The sequence below is a fragment of the Pipistrellus hanaki genome (genome assembly GCF_964339955.1).
Source record: "Pipistrellus hanaki genome assembly, chromosome: 1".
Taxonomy (NCBI): domain Eukaryota; kingdom Metazoa; phylum Chordata; class Mammalia; order Chiroptera; family Vespertilionidae; genus Pipistrellus; species Pipistrellus hanaki.
This window is the reverse complement of record NC_140503.1, coordinates 201089697-201116241: the sequence shown is the minus strand read 5'-3', so window position 1 is coordinate 201116241 and position 26545 is coordinate 201089697. Positions and strand designations below refer to the sequence as shown.

Here is a 26545-nt window from a genome sequence, read left to right as displayed (position 1 = left end):
GGAGCCCCTTTGTAGGTAAGAGAAAAGAGGTCTTTTCTCTTGCTGCTTTTAAGATTCTCTGTTTGTCTTAAACCTTTTGCATTTTAATTATGATGTGTCTCAGTGTGGGCCTCTTTGGGTTCATCTTGTTTGGGACTCTCTGCACTTCCTGGATTTGTATTTCTGTTTCCTTCACCAGGTTAGGGAAGCTACCATTTAGAATACAAGAACTTATAAACAGATTCTCAGACAAGAAAAAGCTAAAGGAGTTCATCACCACCAAACTACTATTACATGAAATGTTAAAACGTCCTTTTTAAGAAGAAGGAAAAAAATATTAAAAATATGAACAATAAAATGGCTGTAGATACATATCTATCAACAATTGAATCTAAAAAACAAAATAAGTGAGCAAGCAGAACAGAAACAGGCTGATAGATATAGATAGCATTTTAATGGTGGCCAGTTGAGAGGGGTTTGGGGAGTGGATGCCAAGAGGTAAAGGGATTAAGAAGTATAAATTGGTTATATGAGGCTGTAAAGCGTGGCAGAATCAACAATACTCTAATAACTGTGTATGGTGTCAGGTGGGTGTAAGATTTGCCAGAATGATCACATAGTAAGTTAAACAATGTCTAATCACTAGGGCATACACCTGAAACTACTGTAACACTGAATGTCAGTGTTAAAAATAAAAAAATGATTAAAAAATAAAAAACAAAAACAAAAAGAAATGAAAGTTGAAAGCACTCCTATACATGCACAAAAGAGCACTTCTTGTGACAAGATAATCCATTTTCCTATCTCACGCCAGCAAGCAGGGACTCTGTAAACTTGTTGATAATCACTTTAAAAAAAATCCTACAGAGGTTACCATTTTATCTCTTTTACTTTGTAAGCTACTTTAGTCATTGGAACTGACCTTTAACTTCAAGTTCTTATTTAGTTTATGTTTTTATTTATTTTTTAACTAGCTCTTGATAGAAACAAAACAGAACTTTCATTTTCTTTTTTGTTTTCTCTCAGGGATTTGAATGGAAATAACATCACACGGATTACCAAAATGGATTTTGCTGGTCTCAGACATCTGAGAGTGCTGTAAGTATGTTCTTCTATGTTTCGAATAATTTTTTTTTTTAAGCTTGCATATTTTGAATTGTTACTGGTCTCAGTAGTAAAAACTGTCCCAATAACAAAAACATTTAAAAGGTCTTAATTTTCTTTTTTTTTTTTTTCTTAAATTTATCACTGTACTACATCTTTTGTGGAAATGTAGGCTTTTATTTTAAGATTAGATGCAGGCCATAGAAATAGTACTGTAGAAATGGCCTCGAGTGTTTGCAATGCCATATCATAAGTGCCTTAGACAAATAAAAATGTAGAATACTTACTGTTACAATATGAATAAGTAATGTGAGACATTTGGTGCACTTTTAGGATTTCAGATTCACTAGAAATAATATAAATGGGTCTGCATTTTTATTACTAATATAGAAATGTTGAGCCTGTTCTATTAAGCAACACACATATAATTTCTAAAGTTAAAATCAAGCCAGCTTTCTACAGAGTATATGATGGGAATTTTTTTTTTATAAAAGTACACTGGTCATATTTTTAATTCTCATATTTTATATCTATATAGCTTTTATAAAATTGTTGTAATTGAATTACTTCTTTAATTAGTGAGTTAAATTAGTTCTGAGTGAAACATCATTTGAGGTTCAATATAATGTAAAATTCTTTCTCTCTGAGGTTTGTAAATATTTCCATTATAGTGAACATATACTTGGATCATTGTGTGTTCAGTGTTCTTTTAAAAGACACACTTGACCATTATTAATGCATCCAATTTCTGATGCATATCCATAAGTTAACTGAACTATGTGTATGATGAATTATTATATATTTATTCTCTTAGTTAAGACCTCAGTTGAAAGTCAGTTTACCTAAAAACATCCATCAGAGCTGCAGTGCTATGGGTTGTTTTCTAGAAAATGCTATATTTAAAGGTGCAGAGTTTTGACCAGTGAATTTCATGTCACTGTTAGCATTTTTTCCTGAAAGTTTTGGGATGTGGTTGCTATTTCTCCTCCCCGACTTCTGTCAAATATGTCACCATTAAGTTTGATATTGAATCTCAAACCAGAGCAAGGTTTAACTTTATAAAGGGAAAGGAAAAGAGGTTGTACATTTCAGTTGCTGAATTGAAACTTATTCCGATGGTGAGGGCTAGCATTAAGACTCCTGCTATATTTTGCATTTCAGTCAGCTTATGGAGAATAAGATCAGCACCATTGAAAGAGGAGCATTTCAGGATCTTAAAGAACTGGAGAGACTGTAAGTATTTTTAATTCCAAACTTATGACGACATAACTGTGTTTTTAAAAATACTTGAATTTCAAAGTCCTGCCTTTAATTTCATGTGTTAGCCTTTGAAACTTTATAGAAACAAGAGGTTGAATAGTGGCTTTCAGACTCATTAAAAAAAAAGTCTTTTTTTTTTTTTTTTTTTTTTTGCATAAATAGGACTAATTTGAAATAAAGCTAAAAATACAGACTTACTTTCCTGAAACATTTATTTCCTTGATAACCACTGCTTTGATACTTTGAGATGTATATGATTTTCTTATTGTTCATCTAGTTTGTTTTATTTGCTTATGTAGGAAGAAAGGTGGTCATTTTATTTATGTTTATGCTGCATTATGGAAAAGAAAAGTTTTGCTAATAGTATTTTCATTCCCATGTTGTTTCTTTGTGTGTAATCAGTGATACTTGAAGAATTATTTTACATTTTTAATGATAAAGATTTGCGTTGTGATATTTACAACAGTGAATGTTGTTACTTACTTCTATCCACAGTTGCATTTCATCATTTTATATTAACTTTCTAAGTTTTTCTGCTGGAAAAATAATTTATAGATTAACAGATATGAAAGTAAGAATTATGTTTTCCAGGAGTGGTTATTTTAACATGGTTCTTTTTTTTTTTTTTTTTTTTTTTCAAAAAAGGGAAATGTAATTTAGATTTTAAAATACATATATTTTTTTTTCAGACATAAAATTTTAAGGATTGGTGTATATTACCAGAGTGCCCTTGTTATATCATATCTACAGTGTGTATCTACAAAGGTCAAAACATCTGTCTGTAATAATTAGGATAAATTACACACTTTGTAATTTGATGTATGAATTCCATGTCTCATATGTCTTGATAACTCAAGTTTAGTAGATTTGCATTTTAAGGGCAAATACAGCTCTTTTAAAAGTAGCAAGGATTATTTTAATGTTTCCATGCCTGCTTTAATAGGTACTTTAGGTAAAAATAAAACTCTTCTTTAAAATAATGAAATATGATGTTAATTTTAGGCATTGTACATTCATATTCACTGGACCTAAGGGGAAAAGTTAATTCTGTGTAATTGTCTCTAAATAAAAAAATGCTTGTCAACTTCTAAGATATGTATAAATATAAAGTATAGATGTTTATCACCTCAGGTACATTAAACACAGAGGTGCCTAATTTCTTTTACTATATATTTTTACTATAAAATTTTATCCATGGTGAATCTTACAGTATAGGGAATATTATTCTGGAGTTAAAAGTAAATTTAAAATCACTACTTTGAGGTGGCTTGGGGAAGAGGAATAAAAATAAGGCGAACATTTGTTTAAATTCATAACTAAGTCCATAAGTTCATAACCTATTCTTCATATATAAAAATACTCTGAAAATATTTATTCTTTGATTTCCTTCATAGGCTTTTATGAATAGCTAATGCCTTGTAAAGGTATCTTTAATTCATTCATTTAAAAAGAGGTAACGATATAATTTTAATGCTTAGGAAGTTGAATAAATAATTTTAAATTATCATTTAAACATTAAAGTTTTTTTTTTTTTTCATGAATAACTTGACTTAACTAGTTGCCACATGGAAATCTATATGTTTCTTTCTAAAACAACTTGCAAATTATTGCGGGAAACTTAATGGCTTTTCATGGAGTTTCTATTTAGGTTGTAGAGTAAACATTTTCAGAAATATTATAACCTATCAAACTTTTAGAAACATTACAACATATCAAACTTTCTCATTATTTTTCAAGCCACTCCAGGGTATCATTTAATCTTTCATCTTGAATAAATTAACTTTTCTTAAAAATTATTAACCAGATGCCATATGATCTGAGATTTGATTAGAGCTGTAAGTAGGTACTAGTTTTTGACTTTAACTTCCCCTGGGAATGTCACTTCATCGCCGAACAATTTTCTGCTCTACTAAGATGTGATCAGATGTTGCAGAGTGGGAGAGGAGGATTTGTAATTTTGAATGAAAACTAATATATATGCAGGACTTCTTTAAATCACCCAGCTGTTGGCAGAGAGCAAATATTTCATATTTGTGAGGAAAAGCTGAGAAAATTCCTTTTGTTTACAACTGCCAAGTCCATCTGATGGAAGCACATTGTTATCTGACAGCCAATTCATCTCCTTGGGACTCAGGAATTCAAAACCATTTCTTAGGAACATTGTGGATACACTTTTCAAATATTTATTTTTAAAAATACATTAAATGCAAAGGCAGTTTTGCTTAAGGATGCATGCATTCCAGTTATTGTACAGCAAACTATTTTAAACTTTTTTAGAATATTATATTAAAAAGTAAAAATAAACAAAAGCTATCCAGGGAGCTGTATAATAAAATTTCTATGGCCTGTGGTATATATCCTTATTTTAGTTGGAGGTATCATTAACATCTCAGACATTGCCTTTTTTTTTTTTAAAGTTCCAAGAGACAATGTAAGAGAAAGGAAATAATCAGTGAGTTAACTTTTTAGTAATTATATGTTGTATGAGCTCACATTTTTTTTTTTTTTTTAGCAATTTAGATGTGAATTTTTAATTGGAAGTCCAGATTATGAAAAGGTGTATAATTGCAGATTTATGTTGTAAATGCCATTCATACAATATTTATAGTAACTTAATTTTCATTCTTTGTGAGAAGAAAAAAATAAAATAAAATTAATTTTATTTGTATGCAATTTATGGTTTTAAGTGATTTTTTTCATTTTAAAATGGTAAAGTCAAAGCAATTCCAAATCACGTTTGTGAGTATATTAAAACTATAAGCTTTTTTCCCCCCATTTTATTTCATGTTTATAGAGTTTTATACCTACAGAGACAAGATAAATCTGAAAACAGAAAATAACATTTGTGCCTTCTTAGAAATCCAACTTTTAATCTATAGGAAACAGGGTCATGTTGTTAAGTTGAAATAAATTTTATCATAGAATGAGCAAGTCATTGTTTCTTAGTCAAATCATTATCATTAAAAGAGATATATTTTTTCCCCTGCCTAAAAGAATCAATGACATGTAAGGTTATTAGTGAAAATCTCAAGTAGATAGATATTAAAGTCTACCCCCTCCCTCTCTCTTCTCACTTCTTTCTATTGTGTAGAAAACAACATCAGAATATGCTTATGAATCATTGTAGAAAAGATAAATTTTATTCAGGCTTACACAGCATGAGCACACGTTACTTGGGTATGGACAGTTTCTTACTATTCTCCCAGAGCTAATGTGGGCATCTGCTCCTTTTCATGGGTGCTCTGTGCTGCCAGTGGTACCTGCACATCTGGGAGGAAAAGGAAGCCTCGAAAAGGTGCCCCAGGTAGATTCTATTAGCAGGTCTTGTTGCCTCATCAAAATGTTCAAATGAAATCCAGTGAGCTTACATGACCAGTTACTAATTAAGTGCAGTGGAAATTAATTAAGGAAGACAAACTACAAATAAGCTACAGTACAGAGCTGAAACTTTTAGGAAATATACTTTTTTTTTTTTTTAAATACTTCACAGAAGATACCTGCATGTATCTGCAATAAAGTCTTACATGCAGAACTGTCAATTCTAGGAATTTATTGGCTCGTGCATAATGTCTTAGAAGGTCAAAACAATCACTTTGGGACCTGGGACTGTTGTGTGCTGCGCTGACGATCGATTGCTCACATGTAATTTATGGGATTATGCTGGTGATAGAAGTTGTAGTCTAGGCTGTTTAATAAGACCCAGGCCACTCCGTGTTTCACTAGTGAGATTCATCTGCTTTTGCAAGTTTCTTAATAACACAAATGCAAGAGTGTAAAATGGTCTTTGAAAAATTTTAAAGTTGACAAAAAATATTAGGCCATTTTATCCTACTTACAATGAAATGCTTAAATGCAAAATAAAATACTTTTAGGCCTAGATTACATTAATGACAACCAATCACATACCATAGAAACCCTTGAACATCAGGCTTTTCATTAACTTGACCCTCCATTTATACCCTCACAATAAGGAAATTGCAGAAATGAAAAAGGCAAGGGCTAGGGCCGCTCCTCTTTTCTTACAAGCTCTGTGTGAGCCTGTCCTTTTAAAACCAGGATTGCTTTAAACTCTCCGAGTTTTCGACTCTTTGGATGCGAATTACAATTTTCCTACTAACTTGGTCATGAGTCCTAATATGATAGTAAACCCATCTAAGGAATCCTGGAAAAAAAAACCTGTTCCCTTACTAGTTTTAAAGTTTCTCCCAAGATGACATAAATGTACTCATCTTAATTCACAAATGTCTAAATCCCGATTTAGCAAAGCCTAAATATACCTCAACACTACACTATCCTGAAAGGATACCTAAAAGGCACATTGATTGTTATTTTTTAAGGTGATGCTGCATTAGTTTTTCTGCATGCACGCACCATTTATAGGTAAGCCTGTGGCAGCCAGAGTGAGGCTTAGGCTGAGGTTTTGTCATAGGTGGCTGGTTACACATGAGTTCAGGTAGAGAAAAGGCTGAGGAGCAGGTCTGAAGGAGAGCACCCCCTACCCCTTCTTCACCAGGGAGGGGTAGGGAGTCCCTCTTCTGAGTAATCCTACAGTTTGTGGACAACACAGAACACATTCCTTTTCTTTTTCTTTTCTTTTTTAAAAAAATATATATTTTATTGATATTTTACAGAGAGGAAGAGAGAGGGATAGAGTTAGAAACATCGATGAGAGAGAATCATTGATCAGCTGCCTCCTGCACACACCCCCTACTGGTCAAGGTATATGCCCTTGACCAGAATCGAACGCAGGACCCTTCAGTCCCCAGGCTGACGCTCTATCCACTGAGCCAAACAGGTTTTGGCCACATCCCTTTTCTTAACGTGAGGGCAGACTCAAATGCTAATCTCCTTGGAAGAGAACACAAGCTCATCTCAGAAGAATTGTTCTCTAGCAACTTTATAGTCCAGTTTAAAAGCAGTGCTTTGATTTTCTTGGGAAAGACTCTTTGAAGGACATATCAAACCTTAGGAACCGGGGCAGAATATATACACTGCATCATATAAAAATGTCCAAGGATAGAGTAGATGGCTTCATCTGTGATATCGATGACATGTCAATTTGCACCTGTATGTAAGTGATATTGAACTATTTTACATGACATTTACAGAACAAGGGTGTCATAAGGCTTTACTGCCCTGCAGTGTAGTCAAACCCTGACCCATCTGACAGCGTTTCTCATGCACCGTTTTTTATGAGCCTTGAAGTGATGAGAAGGCCTGTTTGCTCTCTGGGAGCCGTGTTATCAATGCTGAAGCAGTGGGCTGTGTATTTTTCCCACATCTGTTTGGGGCTCATCCTTTGTGACAGTGTTTGCTGCATGCTGTGTCTTTTATACCTCTCCCGAAACGAGTTGTTTACTTTGCACTGTTACCATGTATGTGTGGAAGCAGTGAAGGTCAAATATTTTACATTGAATTGTCTTTCATTCCTGTTGGATACCTTTCTGCCTAGAATATGCCTTCTAGAATGAATTTCCCAACTTTACATGGAGTGAGAGGCTTGCCTGCAGAGACTTCACATGGCTCTCTCTCTTTCTGTTTATTCCCCCCAGAGCAATTTTTTTACTGCTGGTCGGGAAGGACTGTTGGTGAAAATACTGTCAGAATGAGAGTGTGGGAACAACAGGGTTGGTTTGGTATTAATACAACTAGAACATTGCTTTAAGATAATATTTGCAAAAAAAAATGTATATGATTATCCGCTTTTCAGGGTCCATCCACTCTGGTGAGTGGGTGTTCCCCAGCCATGAGCTACTGCTCCAGGTTCTGCTGAGGCATCTGGCCTTTCTGCAGTTGCCTGGTGTCCTGTGGAACGTGTCAAATCCTCATTGGTTGGACTCTTGACTGTGCTTTTTAAGCCAATACAAACTCTTCTCCCTCCTTTTAAAATCAGCAAGAATAGATGGGAGTGACATTGGAAACCCTTGGTTTCAGTTCCACTGTGAGATCTTGATCAAATTGCTTTATCTTTGAAAACTTTAGTTTCCTCACCTTTAGTACAGAGATGATTATGATATCTCATAACAGTGTGGTACGTGATTTAAGTGAGGTAATGTACATAGCTTTATGCTCAGCACTTTAAAGGTTATGTGTTTCTTTATGTATTTCAGAATTTCCTATTTTTTCCAAAGCTCGGTTTAAGAATTACTTTATAGTACGAGTCTAATAAAAAGGAAATATAATGAGTTTGACTTTTGAACATTCATATCTACTATTGTCTTCATTCTGACTCTTTTATCATATGGCATATGATGAGAAGAGATGTGAAGAAAGTACAACATTCCCTTCAAGTTTCATTGTAGAGTGTTTCTTATAATCTTTCTGAATATGCAGAGAAATACCAAGAACTAAGGGGAGTGAAGAGGAAGCAACATTTTTACTAAAAAGTTTTGATCTCTCTACCATCTATATATATATATATAAAAGTCTAAGTGACCTGCCAACTGGCCCATAGCTCTGACCTGCACTGATCACCAGGGGGCAGATGCTTAATGTAGGAGCTGCCCAGATGCTCAACACAGGAGCTGCCCCCTAGTGGTCAGTGCGCTCCCACAGTCGGAGCGCTGTTCAGCTGCTCAGCTGCTTAGCTGACAGAGGGGCCCCAGATGCTGGGCTGATGGCTGGCCAGTGCAGCTGTGGCAGCACCAGCCTCTCCCTTGGACAGTCCCCCTGCATGCCTGAGCAGCTGCAGCAGGCGCAGTGGGGCCTGGATGAGCTGGAGCAGTGAGGTGTGGCACCCAGGCTCAGGTTCCTCCCGGCTGCCTGCTTCACGCACAACTTTGTTCTGTGTGGGATCCACAGGGACAGTGGGCTGGAGCCCGACAAGCTGGTGGGTAAGGCTGGGCTGTGGCAACATGGAGGTCCACTGATCCCCACAGGCCAGGCAGGCCGAGGGACCCCACCGTGCACCAGGCCTCTAGTAAAATATAAAAGATTAAATGATCAATATTATTGTTGAAATATACACTGTATATTATTCCTTTAATAGTAGCTAAATGTTAAAAATCTTTGCATTAAAAAATGTGAAGGTAATACATTTTGAAAAGACGAATGAAAATTCAACTGAGAAGACATTTATACACTGAGTGGCCAGTTCATTATGATCTCTGAATGCATAATAATCTGGCCACTCAGTGTATGTGTGTGTGTGTGTGTGTGTGTGTGTGTGTGTGTGTGTGTACACACACATTTGAGGCCCGGTGCATGAATTCATGCATGGGTAGTCAGGCCAGCCTGGCCAGGGGGAGGGGACATGGGCGATTGGTCGGCCTGTCTGCCAATATAACTCCTGGTCGAGGGGACAATTTGCATATTAGCCTTTTATTATATAGGACATGTAATGAGTGGGCAGATTATTATGCATTCAGAGATCATAATAATCTGGCCACTCAGTGTACAAGTGGAATAGGAGACTATAAATGATAGACCCTCAAAGGAAACATTTATCAAATACTTGTTACAGACCAGGCACACTGCTAAAACACCTTACGTTGACTATTACAGGTAAATATGAGGCATACATTATTCAATGGCTTTGGTAAAACTGTTTTCACTTCACATTTTGAATTGGGGTGAAGGGGGCGAATCCTGATTGAATCGAGGTGCACATTGAAACAATAAGAGACTGCAACTCTATCAGTGGGCAAATGGCAGGAGCAGCAGACGGACATGTGAAACAATGCTTGTCAATAATGCTCAGGCTGCCCTTCAAATTGAGGTTGTGAAGAATCAGCATTTCAGAGGACAACTGTTCTGTGTGAGGCAGACAGATCATTCACTCCTCTGAAGGGCACACTCGGAAACAGCCCACAGCACAGAAAACCATTACTGGGATCCCTCTCATTTTTGTCTTATGGAAAAGTGTCTCAGAGACTCATTATACATCTCTCTGAAGCCATGAATTCCCATCCAGAGGATTCTCAATCAGCCCTGAGATCTTGAGGACAGATTCCATCCGGCTGGTGCTGACACACGAGCTGAATGTCACTAAGTCTGTGTCACCTCTCCTTGGATACAATGGAGTATCGTTGCTCGGAACAATAGGGATCTGACCCACCTCGTCTGCTCATGGAGCTTATGTATGCTGACTCCTAGAAACCCTCCTCAGAGATACCCTAAATTCCCCATGTCCTATTTTCCTGTTCGGGACTGTTGGGTTTTAACTTTTTAAACTCATTTACATTACAGTTATTATTATGATACCTGCATCTTCAAGACACTAGGAAGTCTTCCTTGGCATTCGAAGAAGCTAGGTTACTTTTACTCCAGCCCTTTTTAGAAGTAGTTATGCACCTTCATAGTCTTTAAAGTAATTTTGGATTTTTTAAGTATCCCCTTCAATTTAAAGATTTAATTTCTGGTCATTGCACCAGAATTTCCGATTATAAGTTTTTTCTTGATTGGTTGGTGATTATGGAATAGCGTCACTTTTTATTTTAATGTTTGTGTTTCCATTTATTCTTAGCATTAATGAAAGAAAGAATAGAAGAACAGGAACCAGAAGTGTTTTAATACTATTTTAAAGGAGACAGCATAGTCATAATGTTTTTCTATGCCTGTTATAACATCACTTATCTGTTCTAGTCTGTATGATATTACCTTGTCTTGTAAGCATGGTTGGTTTAGACATATTAAGATCATTCATAATAAATTTCATGGAATGATAATAAATTATTTGAATTCAGAGAAAATAAATGTATTTTTCATTTTGCCTCAACTGTAGCTATTTTAAACAGATATTTAAGGTAGTGCTGAACATAGAGCCAGTTTCTTTTTACAATAAAACTTGGTGGTTTATTTTCTGGTGGTTCCTTCATGATATTTAAGAAATGGGCTATAGAAGGTATGTTTTTCCCGAGGAAAGATTGGTGAGAAGGAAACTTTCAGCATTTTATTATTTTGGGTCATTATTTAGGAATGCTTAGGCTGTGTCTCTTTGAGAGGAGTGATGCAGAGTGCAGGCTCTGGACTTGCCTCACCTGAATTCGAGTTCCAGATCTGCTTTCCGTGCGCTGTGTGCCTCCCTCAGAACAGCAGAATCAAGAGCACCTACTCACGGGGCTGTCTTGAAAAATACTTGAGGTGATTCATGTAAACCTCTCAGAACTGTGACCATCACATAGCAAGCTATTAAGAACCACTGGAAATGTGAAAATAAAAATTAAGAAGAAGGCACTGCACCCCATCTGAAATACCTACTTTCTCACAATATCTGAAACAGTACTGATGTAGGCCCATTAAAAAAAAAATCTAGTAGCAGCTATCACTGCATTATATATCTGAATTTTTAAAAACATTGAATTCCTGCCTGGCCAGTGTAGCTCAGTGGTTGAGCATGGACCTATGAACTAGGAGGTCAGGGTTCTATTCCTGGTCAGGGTACATGCCTGGGTTTGCAGGCTCAATCCCCAGTACGGGGCATGCTGATCAATGATTCTCATAATTGTTCCTATCTCTCTCTCCCTCTCCTGTCTTCTCTGAAATCAATACTATATATATATTTGTACCTTTTAAATATGTCACCATATGAAGAATTGATATTCCTTTCAGTTTGCAGATGGTATTAAGAATGGCAGAGGGGAGAGAGGTGGATGGGAGGGAAAAGAGGTAATAGCTCCATAGGGCACATGAAAGCAGGTGTGGTGGTGGGTAAGTCTGTTGGAGAGCATGTAAAACTCAGGACATGTACCTCAGGGAGCAGGCCAGGGGAAAGTTGGCCGAATTTGAAATACATATGCCATGTCTTTGCTGGATTCTACCACAATGCAGAAAGAGCTGTCTATTCTCATTCCTAAGAACCTACTGAGTGTCAGGGAAGAAGGGAGAGAATACAAAGATGCCATCTTTATCCTTGAAGAGCCACAGACTAGTGGGAGTGAGTACCTGTAATGCAGCATAACTGTCTCTTACTTATCAAATGCTGTGGGGATGTGGGGTTGCAGCAAAGGAAGGAACTGACTATTGGAGGAATCAGGGCAATTTCATAGAGGATGTCAGAAAGTGCCTTTGGAGAACAGGGAAAGCAGTCCATACAGAGCGTAGCCCCTGCAGGGACAGGACTTGAAGGGGTGGCTTAGCGTGGCTGGAGGATCATTGATGATGTTTGTTAGTCCGATGGTTTGGGTCAGATGATGAGCCCATCTCTGTCCTTTAGAAATCAGGGCTGGCTCTTGAACCATGGGCATCTTTCCAAGACTGGTTGCCTCCCTAGGAAAATCCTCATTACTATTGTGAATATTTGTAACTCACTTTTAACAAAATAACAAGTCATAAGTAAATAATATATTTTTTTTATCATATAGTAATAGACTCTGAGAGCATTCCTTCTTCAGAATCAGGCTAGGCAAATAAAAATAAATAGAAGCTTTGGTTGCACTTTAGCATTAACCTTGTTATGTGCTTTCTTCATTACAATCAGTGGAAGTGGGGAATAAGTGTGTCCTTTCATCACTAATCTTACTGTTTCCCCCTGTTTGTCTTGGCATGTCTTTTATGAGTATGAATTTTATTAAGTGCTGAGAGTGTTTCCGGTGATGACCAACTTCCCCACAATATGAGTCACTAACGAAAGCTGTGGTAACCATCGCAGCCTCGACATTGAGAGCTGGAGGGAGTTCCAAACTCCACCTGGCCCAGCTTCTCAACTCGTGCAGGAGTTCTTGTCACTACATCCTTCGCAGGGGAAAAAAGGAAATCAGGAAGTCTCTGAATGAAAGTGGGACATGAAGTTGGGAGTCTTAAAGGCAGATCATCCCATTTCTTACTATCTGTGTTTCCTAGGATGGTCTTTCCCTTGATCTACTTTCTTAAGAGCTGTAATCCTTTGGCCATGTCTGCCCTCTGGAGACCAAACGTGTAATTCTGCTCACACCATGGTGACCATTTAAATATGTCACCAGGGTTTGATATGCCTTCCTATGATGTCCCCTGAACATGTATCTTTAGGACTTACAAAATGCCTCCAATTTCTTCAGTTTTTGGAACTTCCTTTTCTAGTGCTATATAGCAGCCTTTATGTCATTTAAGTGTGAATTTTGCATCAGCTTCTCATCATTTTATTCACATTTGGGAAAAACAAAGTGATACAAATTCATTTTTTATTGAAATGTTAACTTGCACACCTGACATGAATGAGGTTGGGTATTTATACATCTAGGTCAGAATTGGCCCACTCTTTAGTGAGAGAGCATGATTTAAAAAAACGTATTTACATAGCATTGAGACTTAAATTAGAGTTGCAATCTAATTCTTTTCTAAAACATATAAGTCATTACAATATTAGCTAACCATTTTTTAAAAACACAATTTAAGCATTTGGGACACCAATTAGTAATACGTCAGTATCAAATTCAGTCAAGGGTCAAGTCCAGGTTTGAACTTTTTGGTTTTCCTCTGGTTTTGCCTATCACACTGACACTTTCGCACACATTTCTTTCTGCAATTAAGTGAGGGGTGAGGACCATCTGGCCCACCAGCTATATAGGGCCCTGCAATGTCATTTGGTTTTGGCTCTGTCAAGGCATTAGGGGTGAGTGAATTAAATATTTAACCAAATACACCAGGCTAATTTTTAATTTGATAATTTTGTATGGCCTGTGTATGGTGTCATAACTATCCAATGGCTCTTGGCAGCAAATAGGTTCCCCACCCCTGAACTAAATGAAAAGCTAACAAAATTGAAAGTTTCATCTCCCTGTGGTGCCTTGGCTGATAACCTAGCCCTTTGGGGGAAGAATATAAATTATTTTAGGGTGCCATTACTGTGATATTTCTGCTGAAGGTTGAACGCTCTTCTTCCCTAGCCACCAGAATCTGAGCCAAATCCTTTCTCATTGTGTATATTCCGGTTGACTGGTATTGCACGGGTTGTAGTGTAGCCCCAGTAATCATAATCTGAGTAAGCATCATGGAAAATTGCCTTAAACACTCATATAACAAAAGGTGTAACCAACTTTTGATTTGCAATGCTTGGGTTCTCTTGAATGTCATTGCTTTCTCTCCTGCAAAACAGGATGAGGCACGACACTACCAAATCAAAGTCTCCTTGCTGGGTATGTTCGGTGTAACAGACGCTTTTTTTTCTTTTTCTTCCTCAAAAGGCGTCTAAACAGAAATCACCTTCAGCTGTTTCCCGAGTTGCTGTTTCTTGGGACTTCGAAGCTCTACAGGCTGTAAGTAGACCAAAGTGGTTGCTGTTGCTTGTGTTTTATGAAATGTATTTCAGATTTGTTTCCATGTGCTTTCTTGTATTCATCACCAGGTTCATGGATTAAGAGCTTGCCTTTGTTTTCAATGGAAACTGAAGGTTGGTTTCCCAGTGATTCCAGCGGTTTTGTTTGCTTAGCATTGGCTTGTTTATGAATGTGTTATTGTGATGGCATCATTCTGGTTTGCTCCTGTGATGCTGGGGAGGAGATTTACCTGACTTCTCTTTGGACACTTGATTCAGTTCTGAAGGGAAAAATGCCACCACACTTCCTCTTCGGGGAAAGTTGGCCTCATTTCCTTTTCAAGGTGGGGTTCTGAATGTTAGCTTTTTAAACATTGTTTCTGTAGCCATTGGTCTGGAAATATTATGATAAGATATTTAAAAAGGACTGAACATTTCTTCTTATATGTTCCTTTTAAGGCCAGGATTCCAAACTTCAAACCTGAATGACTAAGGGTTTCATATCAAATACGTCACTGAAGTACTTGGGAAGGGGAATAATGTGAGTTTTAGGCAGGAACAGTTTTTCCTCCCTGAAATGCTTGTTCGCTGACCTAATATGCAATAGTGAAAACACACTTTTGAAAGCTTTTACAATTAGATTTTCAGCCACGGGAGTGATTTTGTGCAGTTGGGAAAATACATTGCCACTATTACTGATGTTCACAGATGTGGAAAACGGTTGGGCTGTATCATGATGGTCCCACTTGGGTGGTGGGAAGTCTCATCTGGTCCTGTGTTTAGGGAAAGGGAGCAGATTGCTCTCCTCTGAACTTGATTCTGTGGCCAAGGCTCCGCAGCCTACAAACTCAGTATTGTTGTCAATTCCAGAAGAGGGAAGATTGTCCTTTGACAGTCCTGCCCCTATGGGAGCCAGGATCTCTGTGGGGACCTCCTGACACGTCAGCTCACTACAGAGAGAACCTCCCCAGCTGGTAAGGTGTGGCCAGCTGACAACACACCTTATCTTCCTCTCTGACTTTCCTGATACTGTACCTGCAAGGAGAGCCCATCACCTAGCACCATGGTCGGCAAACTGCGCCTTGCGAGCCACGTGCGGCTCTTTGGCCCCTTGAATGTGGCTCTTCCACAAAATACCACGGCCTGGGCGAATCTATTTTGAAGAAGTGGCGGTAGAAGAAGTTTAAGTGTAAAAGATTTGGCTCTCAAAAGAAATTTCAGTCATTGTACTGTTGATATTTGGCTCTGTTGACTAATGAGTTTGTAGACCACTGACCTAGCAGCATTTCTTCGTTTTGTGTTCTCTGCTGGTTAATTGGCTTTTTTTAAGTAAATTGAAAGAAAGAAAGAAAAAAAGAAAGAAAGAAAGAAAGAAAGAAAGAAAGAAAGAAAGAAAGAAACAAACCCAGAGACTACCTTTTTATACAGTAATTCTCTCTGGACTAGTTTTACCCAGGAAATAGGATGTAAGCTGTTATAAAGATTATGTGTATGTATATAAATTGATCCTTATCCTAAATAATAAAAGCCTAATATGCAAATTGTCCCTCGGGAAATAATTCAACCATAGTTTGACTGGGAGATCTGGAGTTCAACTGCTCTCTATTACATGCCCTGACTACCAGGGGGCGGCATGGAATATGGTGGGCATAGGCCAGGAGAGAGCATGCTGTCCTCTTGGCTTCCGTGTGGTGCTTCTGGGCAGCCCAGAGGCTCCCAGCGTCTAGCCAGGATCACTGCATCTCTGCAGGGGGACTTGGGCGCCGTGACTCAGACAGAGGGGGGCACATGGGAGGCCCAGGGCCCAGGTGCTACCCAGGGCCCAGAGGTCAGCTGGGACCTGCCCTTTTATGCCAGACCAATATGAGTCACTAATTGCCCTGTGGAGACCAAATGTGCCATGCTTAGATTGCAGACTAGGCCTAGGGACTGCACCTGTGCATGGATTTCGTGCACTGGGTCTCTAGTCTTTAAATGCTCGTGCTTAGTTTCTAAGAAGGATCATAGAAATGGGTTCAGGAGTATTCTTTCTGCTTTAATGTTGGGTGGTTGAGGGGACTTGGAAGCATGGGTTCAAGGCTAGTATTCAGTGAGCACTGTTAAACTACCAGTTTGCTAATAGTGTGCTTCTAGAAACAATTCACATTATTTAGGAAAGTGTCCATTTCCTAAGAAGCTGTGAAAAAAGAATTTAAATAGAATGACTGTCATTTAGCATTTAAGTTATGAAGCTAAAGAGGTGAAGAAACTGAACACTATCTCTGAGAAATAAAGTTTGATTTTTTAGAAGTACTTGGGTTAATGGTTTTCCAGGTGGTATAATCCAGTTCAGAGTTCTCTACCAACTGACCATATTTAGTTATCACTTTTTTTTCTTTTCTTCTTCTTTTTTTTAATTTATACCATCCCATAGTACAATATTACAGGGGATTTTCTTTTCCGGTTTGTTAAAATTTTGTAACTTAAGCTGCTCTATGATTGACGAAGACTTCAAACCTTAAAGAAGTGAATTAAAGAAAGAGAATCCATAAAACTCTAAGGCAAGAATTTTCAGTTATTTAAAAGCCTTTTAAAAATGGGAAATGGTTAGCCAGGCAATGAGTCAGAGCTGTGATGTTCCTGTATAGCTCCAAATCCTCCCCTGGGGAATGAGGGAAAGTGAAGTTTTGTTTTTTAAATGGGACTGGTTGCAAGTGGAACTTTAGTGCTTTGATATTCCTAAAGTGAGCCCTGGATGGCTCAATGTTTACAATCCCTTGGGGGTTGACACCTGACCCAGACACTGCATACTCTTAGAAACCTGGAGGTGTCATGTTTTTCAGCATCTTCCCATCAGGAATCTTCTTTTGAGTTGAGGTGCTGCTGTTTCACTTGAATTCCATTTAGTGGATTGTTAGCAGCCAGTGATCTTTCTCTGGAAGGGTCACTCACAAGCTACATGAGGCCAGTTGTTTATGACAGGGACCACTAGTTGAATGAAACTGCCACCATGCAGAAATGTTAATAAATAAAGGAACAAAAACTTTGGAAGCCCACTGCCTGGTTAGTGTAATGTCCAAGAGGAAGGGCATAAGTTCCCATTTCCTTCAGATGACATGGGGGCCTCCTAGCTCACCCTAAAGAAATGTTCTAGCACGTGGGAGAATGGGCACACATCTACATACAAAACTCCTTGAAAATGCTCATTTAAAAACAAAGCTTCCCTTCACTGCCAGAAAGCAAAGGGTGTAGGATTTTTGACAAATAACAGGGAAAATATTTGGGGACAGGGAAAGTATTTGACTGGTTATCGCATGTGCATATTAATCAACCCACAGTTTCCATATCATGTAACGGAACAAAGGCAAACACATCTAGGATTCACGAAAGAAGCACACTTAGAATTTATCTTCTCATTGTAAATTGTTGCATAATGCTAATGAACCTCTCTCTTTTTCCAAGCCTACAGTATCTTTAACCCTTTTTTTTTGTACTATTTTACAGGACATAAAAGCAATGAAAATGTTTACAAGTTTACTATATTGTTCATACACTGATGTTTGATTTTTATCATTGTTTGCTTAGAGTAAAGCTAGTCCGATGTGCTGGAAATGACAAAAGTGGCCAAAAATAGGTAAAAGTAAATAATGCAGTAATTAATAAATAACAATTCAAGGATAAACCCTGTTTCTCATACAACTGTAAGCCTACTTCACCCCACCCCTGAGTGTGTATGTATTTGTTGCCCTTTTGTAACGAATAATCACCATTTGACTCTTGGTTGAACATGAAATGCCAGGTGAAGAGCAAACGAACTCGCCTTTGGACTCCCAATGCAATCGGAAGGGAAGAGAGGGCGCTCTGTGTATGAATTATGATTCGACACGGTTGGTTGCTGCTAGCGGCCAAATATGCTTTTCCTTTGCTGTCTGCTCCAATTTCTCTTTGGACGGGTTGAAAGAGCACTACATGTTCAGGTCAAGATGTTTGCTCAGAAATAGTAGTACAGTTGCAGCTGTGTTTGTTGGAGCAAGAGACTAGTTTAAAGAGCATTACCATTTATCCAGTCCATTAACAGGACTCTGTAAAATAATACCAACTCTGCATAAACTACAGGACAGTAATAAAATTACAAGCACTTGTTGACAGATGGAAAGTGTAAGTGGAGGGGAGGTGGAGGGCCTTCGGTTGGAGGTTAAAAGAGACAGTACATGGTTTTCCTCAGGTATGCAGATACTCCATCCTCTCCTTGGTTCCTCCTCCAAAACGGAAGTTGTGTTTTTGTTATCCACGTAAGGAGTGGAGAAAATTATTTTTAGAGCAACCTGGAGCTGGTTAACGGACAGATTTCAGTGGCTTTTGAAATGGTCAATTACGATCAATTGAAATGTGTGAGTAGCAATTAATTATTGAAGATTGGGTAGCATATACCAATCTTCCTGAGAAATGTCACCTGAAAGGTGACTTCTCAGGGAGTGAGTCACACTTTTCAACTTGAGTTTACAACTACTAAGCTGGGCTTGTTAGAGAGGAATTTCACTGGCAGCATTGCAGTGGAGTATTTGGTTATAAATATTTGCTTTGTGGTTTTCAGTTTATTTCTTTCAGTGTTATTATATTTACCCAGGCCTCGACCGTAAGCTTAAGGATCCAACGCATGTAGCAAAAACTGATTTTTCACTTGTATCTACCAAAACAAAACCAAATTAACAAAAATAAATGCATAGATCCCATGATTCATTTTCTTTATTTCTTTGAATTAAAGTTTTGGTGTTTTGGGATTTTTTTTTATTTTTATCGCTGGTTCACAAGTGGTATTTACTATTTCCCAGGGAACTTCAGAGCCATGAAATTACCTAACATTAGAGAAAGTAATTTTAAATCCAAGGACTTTTTTATGCCCCAGTGACTAGTTACCTGAGAAAAATAGATTTTGGCTGCTTACTTTTATTGGTCAGTTCCATTTATTTGCTATCATGTAGGACCTCAGATTCTCAAAGTTGTTTTTGGTAATAATAATTGGGACTTTTTAAAAAGGGGAACATAACCTTTTGTTTTATAATGTTAGACATGAATTTTCAAAGCATAACAAATATGCAGTTAAGCAGTCTTTATTTCCCTTTTGCTTAGTCCCATAGAAACAGCCTTAGTTTTTGCTTTTTAATATTGATAAGAGTAACACATGTTGGTGTTAAAAAGGCTTAGGCAATTCAGGAAAATAGGAAAGAGGAAGTAGAGATGATTCATTATTTCACCACCCAGGTATAACCACTAGTACACTTGTCAATTATTAACTTAGTTTTCTTTCTCCATGCAATGCGTATAAATGCTGGTATACATGTGTTATGAAAACATTTTGTTTTCTATCCCCAAGGTCTAGTAGCAGGCTTGGCCTTTAGAAGGCTCTCAGTGTTTGATGTATTGAATTCAATCTCTGCGGGCTCAGGGTTTGTAACTTGCATGAGCAAATAGTAACACTGGGAAGGCATTATGAATAATGGAGAACCAAATTCCATTTAAAGGATACCTTGGCTAATTAAATGTTTCGTTCCCTTAAGTTTGCAAAACCGTAGGAGGGTTTTGGAAGACACAGCCAAATCAAAACGACCTATTTTTCACCTAAGCAAAGTCATATACCCTAATTTAATATACTACTTTACTCATATAAAAGGAACCTTGCATTTCTCTGATGTCAGTGTAGTCTCATAAGAGTCTTATATCTAAGGATAAAAGCAGAATGCAACCTCAGAGACCAAGTACAAATTCCCCTCGAATTAATTTCTGCCAGCTCTGATGAAAGCGTGGGTGCCCAGAGGTGTCAGGTGCCACAGCTTCCTGAGGCATTGTCCTCCTGGCCCCTTGGCCCCTGCCACCATAAATCCGAGGGCGATTGTGCACGAATTGCAGGTTGCAGTTGCTACGGTTACCGTTATCCAGCCAGATCGACATCATTACTCATCCGTTGAGCTGCTGGGGTAGCTGCAGCCGGTTGCTCTTGCTGGGGCTGCCCAAGAGCTCATGGACGGAGGGGGAAAGTTTCTGTGTGACCCTCAGAAGTGGCGTGCCTGTGTGACCCTCAGAGGAGGCAGGCCTGTGCCACCCTCCCGTGCAAGGAGCTGCTGCCTGTTTTGGTAGCACTGGTATTTTGCTAAGGGGAACAGATGGACTCTTTAGCTTTAAAAACAAAAGACAAGTAAGAGAGAGAAAACTTACAAAGTGTACACTGTCAGTGAATAAAAAAAAACCTGGGCCCTTATTATTAAGTAACTTATTAATCAGTATTTAAGCCCAAGGGACTCTGTTCTTGCCACTTTAAAAAAAGTAGAGCTATATGAGGAGGGTTGAATTTAAGGAGATTACATAAGCAAAGATTTGTTTATAAGAAGGTGGGCAAAGACTTGATATAGGGGTATCCTGCACACACATATCACAGCGGCCATTCCCACTTGCTATGAAAAAAAACGGGGGGGGGGGGGGAAACTGGCCATGGAATAGGACTTACTTTTTTTAAACTATTTTTAAAAAACATATTTTATTGATTTTTTACAGAGAGGAAGAGAGATAGTAAAAAACATCTATGAGAGAGAAACATCGATCAGCTGCTTCCTGCACACCCCGCACTGGGGATATGTCCACAACCAAAGCACATGCCCTTGACCGGAATTGAACCCGGGACCCATCAGTCCACAGGCCGATGCTCTATCCACTGAGCCAAACCAGTTTTGGCACGGACTTACTTTTGATTTTGTTTTTAGACAACATGTAATCCTAGGCTTTCGAAGTTGAGCATCCCATGGAGATTAAGATTGTAGTTGAGATTCCGGCCAGGCCTCATGTGAATAGTTTTTACTTCAAAGCAGTCTCCGTTAGAAGACGAGTTTCTGGAGAAAGTCACAGCTTTGCAGGTTTCCGCTCTTGCCCACCACAGAGCAGTCCACGGGCATGAAATCCATAGTATCATTCAAGGCACAGGAAAGTCAAGTGCAAGGGTCTCTCCTACGCCCCTGTACTTATCCAAAGTGCTGATTTCCCAAACACCAGTGTCTCTGTCTCCACCAACAAATACCGTGGCATACTGACTTCGATCTGGAGAACACAGTGATGCATGCTAGGGAGGAAAAGTGGCATCATGTTCGGCCCCATGTAATATGTGGTGTCTGTGGGCCTCGGTCACGGCTAACACGTGACCTGTGATATGCACATCAAAGCACAGAGAGTTCATCTCTGAGAGTGATTGTGTTTCCTGAAACATGGATTGAAGCATGTGGTGTTCACTTCTAAAAGATGCCAATGGAGTCACATCATCACGGACTATTTGAAAATGTGTAAGTCATAAAATTGCCATTGCCATCTCGAGAACATAGTCCAGAGACTGACGTTTACATAAATATTAATTTGAGGAGGAAGGTTCCGCAGCATGTCAGTTCCCTTTACATGATGTTCTAAGACACTGAGATCAGTTACTGATAGTGTGAGCGGTGGTGTGGTGTGCTGGTGATTCAGGACTCCTCGGCTATTGGCTATTCGTGGCTTTACTGTCTTAGGAAATAAGTTGACTCCTGTGGTGTTCTTTTATCTGTAAAATGTGAAGGATCCCATTTACCTCCTGAGGCTATGCCAAGTGATCCTTTCGATTCTGTATTCAAAAGAGCATTGTCAACTTTCTAGTATGATAGGAATTGCGTTGGTATTATTATCACCCTCACATTGCAAGCTAAAGGAAAAGTAATAGTCACACAGACTTCCTTGCAACTTGCCCACAGTCAGCAAATCACCCCTTTCTCGCATTTCTTCTCAGTGTAATAACATATGCATAAGCATAGACATTCTTTTACTACTGTAAATTAACATAAAATGTGCATTTGTACCATTTGATTTCTCCTTATTTGGCCACATGAGGTATAGGAAGGCCAGACTGTTCTTAATAAGATATCTTTCCCTCTCACAGCTGATGATTCATATAATTTTTGAAATTCCTATATAAAATGAAATAGGGATGGAAACAGAGACTATGATTCAGAAACTACTTATGTTAGCCACGTATTTATGTTGTTGCTTTAATGATGTGTTTTCCTGAATAACACAATGCAGGAAAAATACCAATTAGGATATCTAGACTAAACTATTCTGAAAGTTAAGAAGGTTTACCTATGTGGCTAAAGAACATTTTTATCACTAATTAAAATTTCAATTTTTGAAATGATATGAGATAGCGTATCAATGTAGCTTGTAACATGAAAATAGGATTTGATCTGTGGAACATCCTGTGATCTTTAATAAATAATAAATGTCATGTGATTTAAAAGTACATTTTTAGGCTAAACGTTATGTCTAAATGCAGTGCAAATTGCAGACCTTTTAACGCTTTGGAATGAAACAACATGAGATTATGAAATAGGTTTGAGCCAGAAGTTAGTTTTGTTTCGTTTTGTGTTTTAAACCTAACTAATTCTTTTACTAAGTACATGAGCTTAGCAGTCAGATGAAGGGGGTATTTGTTTTCTTCCTTACCTTTGCCCATAACCAAGTTAATTGCAATCACTGCATTTTTTTTTATAGGGGATATCTGATAAATTGTGATCTAAGAAACTTCAGGCAGCAGTTTAAAAAAAGCACAAAAACAATCCTAAGTTCCACAGAAGGAAGCAAAGTACCAAGTCCTGTCGATAGCAACCCCCGGGGTCTGGGGTCCAACCTGGCTGTGTGAAATGTTATTAAGAGAATGTTTGAGCCTCCCCTAAATGAATGTGTACAGCTGAGTATGGCAACTGGATTCAGTATTTAAAAAAAAAATAAATAGAAGAGAAATAAATAAGTCTGGAAACAGAATGGGGAAAGATAGCTCTGCCCCATCACGATAGGATCCTTCTCCCAGTGAGAGATGAAAGCGTGAAGCATGTGAATAGCTGAGAGCCGCAGAGAAAGGTCGATTGCTTCCCCTCCACCAGTTCCAATTGATTGAAAAAAAGCCTAATTTAAAGTTCTGTTTGTTCTGTGTCTTAAACCATCAGGATTCTCTTTTCGGACCAGGGAGGAATGCCCGGGCGGAAAATGAATCTGAGGATAAAAAGTCATTGCGAGCCGACAATTGTTCCTAATCCTCACAAAATGCTGGAGAAATTAAATTTATTCTTTATGGCTCCAAGTGTTACCTAGGTCACTGGGCGATGGGAAAATTGGACTGGAAGTCGAGTAGGCGCAAGCTTTGTTTTGTGTCTACATGCTTAACCTTAGACACGACAAGGCATCTCAGAGTGTGGTGGGAACTCGGTTCAGAGCATTAACACCAAGACTTTTATTACCCCAGGTTTTAATAGGCTGTGCTGTCAGGAGATGAAAATGCTGTGTTTACATTTCGGTGTTAAATGATCATTTAATTAACACCTGAGGGGGGGAGACTTGTGAAATTCTTAGTGGCTTTTATTGTTGGTTTCCTGGGAGGTTTTAATATCCAAGTTTCATTGAGATTTTTTTTTTTTCTGAGTAGAGATACAAAAGACATTATGAACTTCTTAAGGAAGACAAACAGTTTAACCTTGACCCTTTTTTTCCTCTAAAATATTAATGCAAGTTACATTTAAAATTTGGTGTACGCACTTTGGAAGTTTTTAACTAATAGTAAAAAAAAAAGAGTCTTCATGGAACACTTTATTTTTGTGTAAACATTTAATATTTAAATATTATTGGATTTACATTCTAAAGTTTCTACTGTAAAACATTGGAAATTCTCAGTGTAGCTTAAGCTTAGTACATTTCTAATACTAATTATAAATATTTTACATTTTTTCACTACCGTTAGAGTTATAGTGTTTAAAGAATCAGGCTTAGAGTAGATAATGGTAGGCAAGGAAATATTGTGGGGAGGGGGAAAGATGGTTTAGTTAACGCCAGTTACTATCATAGGATGAAAGAGGTTTATATAGAGACAATAGAGAGAATGATGCCATTAATATAAGAATTCAAATTCACTTCATCAATTACTAAGAGATGAGATGTTATTAAATGTCTTAATGTATTCTTGATCTTTATTAAAACAATGACCTAAAAAGAAAAGGTCTTGAGGCCAATCGTTAACATTTGGAAAATAGAATATGAGCTCTCAGAGGCAGCCGCATACTCTGAACACTTGGTGACACTTTATTTTTCTAAAAGTATCAGAATTTATATCTGTGACTCCTCCTGTTTTATATGGATATGCCACTTCCTATCGAATATGTGAAACTTTAAAAAATACAGTGTTTACTGGTGACATGCTGTTAAAGTAAAATCTTTCTTAATTTTTCCAGAAATGAGCATGCCATTACAGTGTAGTTTTTCTAAGTACACTATTTTTATTCAAACTGAAACTAATAAAGGGTATGCTTTTTTTTAAAGTTTAAATTCAGATGCCTCCGGATAAAACCTCTCTTTCTGTGTTATTCATGGTACAAGAGTGCAGGGCGGATTGGATGTTATTACAATCTCTTAATAGAAAGCCCTGCTTTGAACCAAGAATTAGACTCTCATTTAGAAAATACTGCTGAGCATTACATAGGCACGCCATACAGTGTTATATGCTCTCCGAGCTCTATCAAGTTTCAGCTTTATTCTAAAACTCCCCTCATCTTTGTTTTGACCCACATTCATTTTCTTCCCAACACTGCTTCTCCATGCACTTTCTAAGAACAAAAGCCCCCATGTGGGAACATTGCTTTAAAGTTTATCTGTGTTACATAAGGATCTACACTTTAGCTTGGAGGTAGTTGTGAGAAACAAAATGCTTAGAAGTTTAAAAGTATGAACTAGAAATAAAATAAGAGAGGAAAAACAAAACCTGATTATTTCACCTACTGGATACTCAGTATATCCTAAATAATATTGTTCGTTATGGCAACCAATATCCCAGACCTACCGTGTGTGTGTGTGTGTGTGTGTGTGTGTGTGTGTGTGTGTGTGTGTGTGTTTGGAAGGTGGAGATACTAAGAGCTAAAGAAACATAAATACTTTGTGAATATTAAAAATGCTCAGAGAATAAACATTGAGGGAAATGATAGGAAATTTCATTTAACATAAGATAAATGCCTTGCTTTTACACTAAGAAAGCCAGTAGTGTGTACTTATACTGAGAAAGTCGGTGTTGATATTTTATACACTGACAATTTGAAATCTATAGAAGTTAAAAAGAGAGATTCCAGGATTTATTTTAGATAAAAATCTCCTGATTTGTTTTCTTAAAAAAAAAAAAAAGGAATGCTGTTCTAAATATAAATAATATACTTAACAAATATATTTGATAGTTATTCTATTAAAATCATTACATACCATGAGGTTGAGAAATAGGACATCTATTCTACTCCCTAGTTATTAGTAGTGATTAGCAAGTTAACATTAACTTCCCTTCTGGATGAAACTCTTTTTGTCTGACTTTCAAGGCATTAGCCTCTAATTCTACAGGCAGTCTTTGATTTAATCATTGCTGTCGCAGCGCGCATGCTCTGTCCAGGCAAGCCAATTTTCCTAATACTGCTGGGAAATTTCAGCTCATTTCAGAACCCCTTCCTTGCTTCCAATTAATAGTAACTTGCACTCTTCATATCACCTTACCTCTAAAGACACTGTTCCATTTCCTCTAAATAGTCATCCATCATAATGCGGTGATCATGAGTACAGATTGTCTCACTCTGCCGAGGGCTTGACTCTCTGATGTGTAGCCATTGAGCAGTCCACTCATTTACCAGCCCCATGCCTCCATTTCCCCTTGTGTAAAACTAAGATGATGGTAGAATTTTACCTGGTGGAAATGTTGTGTGGATTAAATTATTCACTCAGTGATTAAGGCTTCATGAGTATGATGCTTGACCTATAGTAAGTGCTAAGTATTTTGTTGTTAATTTTTTGTTTTTATAATCAAGCCTTCTTCTGTTACAACCTGTCTTATATATTGTGCTATTAAGTGTTATTCTGGGCTCACAGCACAGGGTAACTTTGTCTTGGTTTTGCATACAAAGATCTAGCCTAGTGCAGGTTTGGTTAATAAATACTTGCTGGCTGAAGGCTCGAAAAAGACAGTAGCAA

General features: G+C 37.8%; 1 protein-coding gene across 2 annotated transcripts in view; it reads left to right on the top strand.

Moving 5' to 3' along the window:
- SLIT2 (slit guidance ligand 2) overlaps positions 1 to 26545 on the top strand; it is a 321752-nt gene that overhangs the window by 4470 nt on the left and 290737 nt on the right. For both annotated transcript variants that reach the window (XM_084898584.1, XM_084898583.1), the window contains exons 2-4: positions 1006 to 1077; positions 2245 to 2316; positions 14442 to 14513. In XM_084898584.1, coding sequence (XP_084754710.1) covers positions 1006 to 1077; positions 2245 to 2316; positions 14442 to 14513 — 216 coding nt within the window. The remainder of the gene's footprint in view (positions 1 to 1005; positions 1078 to 2244; positions 2317 to 14441; positions 14514 to 26545) is intronic.